General features: G+C 44.9%; 1 protein-coding gene across 1 annotated transcript in view; it reads right to left on the bottom strand.

Moving 5' to 3' along the window:
• Positions 1-865: 865 nt before the first annotated feature.
• Positions 866-6,271, bottom strand: part of LOC139400126 (myelin regulatory factor-like) — a gene marked incomplete at its 5' end in the record, with an annotated part of 28,727 nt that continues 23,321 nt past the window's right edge. The window contains 4 exons of the mRNA XM_071145153.1: positions 866-986; positions 1,081-2,293; positions 4,677-4,793; positions 5,062-5,123. Coding sequence (XP_071001254.1) covers positions 866-986; positions 1,081-2,293; positions 4,677-4,793; positions 5,062-5,123 — 1,513 coding nt within the window. The remainder of the gene's footprint in view (positions 987-1,080; positions 2,294-4,676; positions 4,794-5,061; positions 5,124-6,271) is intronic.

Below are 6,271 nucleotides of genomic sequence, written 5' to 3'. Positions count from 1 at the left end.
GTCCAGGTTAATGTGTGGAGCAGGCCGTGTTGGTTCAGGTGAATGTGTGGAGCAGGCCGTGTTGGTTCAGGTGAATGTGTGGAGCAGGCCGTGTTGGTTCAGGTGAATGTGTGGAGCAGGCCGTGTTGGTTCTGGTGAATGTGTGGAGCAGGCCGTGTTGGTTCAGGTGAATGTGTGGAGCAGGCCGTGTTGGTTCAGGTTAATGTGTGGAGCAGGCCGTGCTGGTTCAGGTGAATGTGTGGAGCAGGCCGTGTTGGTTCAGGTGAATGTGTGGAGCAGGCCGTGTTGGTTCAGGTGAATGTGTGGAGCAGGCCGTGTTGGTTCAGGTGAATGTGTGGAGCAGGCCGTGTTGGTTCAGGTGAATGTGTGGAGCAGGCCGTATTGGTTCAGGTGAATGTGTGGAGCAGGCCGTGTTGGTTCAGGTGAATGTGTGGAGCAGGCCGTGTTGGTTCAGGTTAATGTGTGGAGCAGACCGTGTTGGTTCAGGTTAATGTGTGGAGCAGACCATGTTGGTTCAGGTGAATGTGTGGAGCAGGCCGTCTGTACTCACCTCATGTGTAGAGTGATTTGTGACATGGAGGAGTTCCTGGTTCCTTGGAGTGATACTGAATAGCTGTTGACAAAACCGAAAATCATTATACAATGCAGTCACACAATTTCCACATAGTGTCATGTATTCCACATAGTGTCATGTATTCCACATAGGGTCATGTATTCCACATAGGGTCATGTATTCCACATAGGGTCATGTATTCCACATAGGGTCATGTATTCCACATAGGGTCATGTATTCCACATAGGGTCATGTATTCCACATAGGGTCATGTATTGAATTACAGTTGAACTACACTTTACCAATACAGTCTTAAGAGAACCACACAGACCCACAGCTGTGTAGAGAACCACACAGGTAGACCCACAGCTGTGTAGAGAACCACAGAAGCAGACCCACAGCTGTGTAGAGAACCACAGAAGCAGACCCACAGCTGTATAGAGAACCACAGAAGCAGACCCACAGCTGTGTAGAGAACCACAGAAGCAGACTAACAGCTGTGTAGAGAACCACAGAAGCAGACCCACAGCTGTGTAGAGAACCACACAGGCAGACCCACAGCTATGTAGAGAACCACACAGGCAGACCCACAGCTGTGTAGAGAACCACAGAAGCAGACCCACAGCTGTGTAGAGAACCACAGAAGCAGACCCACAGCTGTGTAGAGAACCACACAGGCAGACCCACAGCTGTGTAGAGAACCACACAGGCAGACCCACAGCTGTGTAGAGAACCACACAGGCAGACCCACAGCTGTGTAGAGAACCACACAGGCAGACCCACAGCTGTGTAGAGAACCACACAGGCAGACCCACAGCTGTGTAGAGAACCACACAGGCAGACCCACAGCTGTGTAGAGAACCACACAGGCAGACTCACAGCTGTGTAGAGAACCACAGAAGCAGACCCACAGCTGTGTAGAGAACCACACAGGCAGACTCACAGCTGTGTAGAGAACCACACAGGCAGACTCACAGCTGTGTAGAGAACCACAGGCAGACTCACAGCTGTGTAGAGAACCACAGAAGCAGACCCCCCCAGCTGTGTAGAAAACCACAGAAGCAGACCCCCAGCTGTGTAGAGAACCACAGAAGCAGACCCACAGCTGTGTAGAGAACCACAGAAGCAGACTCACAGCTGTGTAGAGAACCACAGAAGCAGACTCACAGCTGTGTAGAGAACCACACAGGCAGACCCACAGCTGTGTAGAGAACCACAGAAGCAGACTCAGAGCTGTGTAGAGAACCACACAGGCAGACCCACAGCTGTGTAGAGAACCACAGAAGCAGACCCCAGCTGTGTAGAGAACCACAGAAGCAGACCCCCAGCTGTGTAGAGAACCACAGAAGCAGACCCACCTGCAGCTGTCAGGATGGGGACAGTTGTGTGATGAGATGTGTTGGTTTGTCTCCAGGATGTGCAGATCTATAAGGGAAGGGGATGATCTTCCTCCTGTTTCCTCCTCTGTGCTGATGTGTGTGTTGTCCCTGCGTTGTCTCTGAGGCAGGGGCAGTGTCTGCTGGTCTTCAGGCCCACCCGGTCCAGGCAGCCGGTTGTTGACCCCCCCCACTCCCCCTACACCCCCCAGGTCCTGTGCAGGGGCAGGTTTCTTAGCCTTGGACAGGTATATGGGGGCGGAGGTGTGGCTTAGACGGTTCCGGTAGCGTCCGTCCTTGTCCATAGGCCTGGACTTGGCCTTCTTGTTGATGCTGCGCAGTGTAGGGACTGGACTACTCACTTCTACAAGAGAGAGGATGGAGACAGGTACCATTAACGGAGACAGGTACCATTAACATAGACAGGTACCATTAACGTAGACAGGTACCATTAACATAGACAGGTACCATTAACATAGACAGGTACCATTAATGGAGACCGGTACCATTACTGGAGACCGGTACAATTTAATGGAGACAGGTACCATTAACATAGACAGGTACCATTAATGGAGACCGTACCATTTAATGGAGACAGGTACCATTAACGGAGACAGGTACCATTAAATGGAGACAGGTACCATTAACGGAGACAGGTACCATTAACATAGACAGGTACCATTAATGGAGACCGGTACCATTTAATGGAGACAGGTACCATTAACGGAGACAGGTACCATTAACGGAGACAGGTACCATTAACGGAGACAGGTACCATTAATGGAGACAGGTACCATTAACGGAGACAGGTACCATTAAATGGAGACAGGTACCATTAAATGGAGACAGGTACCATTAACGGAGACAGGTACCATTAATGGAGACAGGTACCATTAACGGAGACAGGTACCATTAAATGGAGACAGGTACCATTAACGGAGACAGGTACCATTAACGGAGACAGGTACCATTAATGGAGACAGGTACCATTAACATAGACAGGTACCATTAATGGAGACAGGTACCATTAATGGAGACAGGTACCATTAACAGAGACAGGTACCATTAACGGAGACAGGTACCATTTAATGGAGACAGGTACCATTAACGGAGACAGATACCATTAACATAGACAGGTACCATTAACGTAGACAGGTACCATTTAATGGAGACCGGTACCATTTAACGGAGACCGGTACCATTTAACGGAGACAGGTACCATTTAATGGAGACAGGTACCATTTAATGGAGACAGGTACCATTAACGGAGACAGATACCATTAACATAGACAGGTACCATTAACGTAGACAGGTACCATTAATGGAGACAGGTACCATTTAACGGAGACAGGTACCATTAATGGAGACAGGTACCATTAAATGGAGACAGGTACCATTAAATGGAGACAGGTACCATTAATGGAGACAGGTACCATTTAATGGAGACAGGTACCATTTAATGGAGACAGGTACCATTAATGGAGACAGGTACCATTTAATGGAGACAGGTACCATTAACGGAGACAGGTACCATTTAATGGAGACAGGTACCATTAACGGAGACAGGTACCATTAATGGAGACAGGTACCATTTAACGGAGACAGGTACCATTAACAGAGACAGGTACCATTTAATGGAGACAGGTACCATTAACGGAGACAGGTACCATTAATGGCGACAGGTACCATTTAATGGAGATAGGTACCATTAACGGAGACAGGTACCATTAACAGAGACAGGTACCATTAACGGAGACAGGTACCATTAATGGAGACAGGTACCATTTAATGGAGACAGGTACCATTTAATGGAGACAGGTACCATTAATGGAGACAGGTACCATTAATGGAGACAGGTACCATTAACGGAGACAGGTACCATTAACGGAGACAGGTACCATTAATGGCGACAGGTACCATTTAATGGAGACAGGTACCATTAACAGAGACAGGTACCATTTAATGGAGACAGGTACCATTAACAGAGACAGGTACCATTTAATGGAGACAGGTACCATTAACGGAGACAGGTACCATTAACGGAGACAGGTACCATGAACAGAGACAGGTACCATTAACAGAGACAGGTACCATTTAATGGAGACAGGTACCATTAACAGAGACAGGTACCATTTAATGGAGACAGGTACCATTTAATGGAGACAGGTACCATTTAATGGAGACAGGTACCATTAACAGAGACAGGTACCATTTAATGGAGACAGGTACCATTAACATAGACAGGTACCATTTAATGGAGACAGGTACCATTAACAGAGACAGGTACCATTTAATGGAGACAGGTACCATTTAATGAAGACAGGTACCATTAACAGAGACAGGTACCATTAACAGAGACAGGTACCATTAACAGAGACAGGTACCATTAACGGAGACAGGTACCATTAATGGAGACAGGTACCATTTAATGGAGACAGGTACCGTTAACAGAGACAGGTACCATTTAATGGAGACAGGTACCATTAACGGAGACAGGTACCATTAATGCTTATAGCAAAAAACACAAGTTGATATATTTGCTGTGTCACAGTAATGTCACTTAAGCATTTATGAAATGCTTACTCACTGATTATCCATAGGTTATGAATGTGTTATGAAGTGAAGATATGGTGAAGTATTTAATCTGGTATGGTAATGAATGAATGGTTATGAATGTGTTATGAAGTGAAGATATGGTGAAGTATTTCATCTGGTATGGTAAGACAGGTGGGTCAATGTTTTCTTACCCAGTGTTGACTGGTTGTTGCTTGGCGACAGAGTAGTTGCTGATTGGTTGTTTGTGCCAGTTGTAGGTGGACAGCAAGCTGCAGGATTGGCCAGTGAAGGAGAGGGTGGGACTGTATCTAGAATAGATAGGTTCATAACGTATGATTTATGATGATGTCCTGTAGGATCAGTTTGGTTTCTAATGTCTTTATGAGAATCCTAAAACAATACTCTATACATCGTGTTTAGATCATAAAGTCTGTTACAAATAAATGGTGCCCATCTTTAGTCAGTCCAATAACTAACAATTGTAAATAAGCCTCAGAGATAGCTAGTCCTTTCTACCACTAAATACTGCCCATCTAGCAATCCGAAGAGGGATGTATATGTCTGTGTGTCTCTGACCTTGACGCGTGGAGGAGGTGGATCGAGGAGCAGAGGCCATCCTAGATGATCCCTCTGCAGACCTGGACCAGAGGGGTATGAAAACATACTGTGAGAGGAGAAGGGAGATGGAATGGAATAGAATAGAAGGGAATATAATAGAATGGAATGGAATAGAAGGGAATAGAATAGAAGGGAATGGAATAAAATAGAAGGGAATAGAATAGAAGAGAGATGGAATGGAATATAATAGAATGGAAGGGAATGGAATGGAATAGACTGGAATGTAAAAGAAGGGAATGGAATAAAATAAGAAGGGAATGGAATAGAAGGGAATGGAATAGAATAGAAGGGAACAGAATGGAATGGAATAGAAGAGAGATGGAATGGAATATAATAGAATGGAAGGGAATGGAATGGAATAGACTGGAATGTAAAAGAAGGGAATGGAATAAAATAAGAAGGGAATGGAATAGAAGGGAATGGAATAGAATAGAAGGGAACAGAATGGAATGGAATAGAAGAGAGATGGAATGGAATAGAATAGAATGGAATGGAAGGGAATGGAATAGAATGGAATGGAATGGAATAGAAGGAAATGGAATAGAATGGAATAGAAGGGAATGGAATGGAATAGAAGGAAATGGAATAGAATGGAATAGAAGGGAATGGAATAGAATGGAATAGAAGGGAATGGAATGGAAGAGAATTGAATTTGTTCTTAACTGACTTGCCTGGTTAAATAAAGGTAAAAAAAAAAAGAATGGAAGGGAATAGAATAGAATAGAATGGAATAGAAGGGAATGGAATAGAATGGAATAGAAGGGAATGGAATGGAAGAGAATGGAATGGAAGGGAATGGAATAGAATGGAATGGAATGGAATAGAAGGGAATGGAATAGAATGGAATGGAATAGAATGGAATTCCTAGCAGATGGCATCAGATGGGGAGGGGAATAGATATTGCACGATAATCACATGCGATAGAATAGTAATGAATGCTGAAATGTCACCTTTGTACTTTGTATAGTTGATTTAATGGTCTCCAGAATTATGTGCTCGTGCTGGTGTTTAATGGCTGTTTTTAAGTGGTGAAACACAATACGCATTTCAACTATGGGTGGACAATAAAGTGTTTCTCATTCTAAAGTAATCATACAGAGTTTTGAATGTGAGACTAGTGGATTCGGTTGTACAGTGTTGGTGCTGGGTTGAAAGTGGTTTGTACCTT

This window comes from Oncorhynchus clarkii, unplaced genomic scaffold (assembly GCF_045791955.1).
Source record: "Oncorhynchus clarkii lewisi isolate Uvic-CL-2024 unplaced genomic scaffold, UVic_Ocla_1.0 unplaced_contig_3517_pilon_pilon, whole genome shotgun sequence".
Lineage (NCBI taxonomy): Eukaryota > Metazoa > Chordata > Actinopteri > Salmoniformes > Salmonidae > Oncorhynchus > Oncorhynchus clarkii.
Note: the sequence above shows the minus strand (reverse complement) of the source record. Positions and strands in the feature narration are given on the sequence as shown.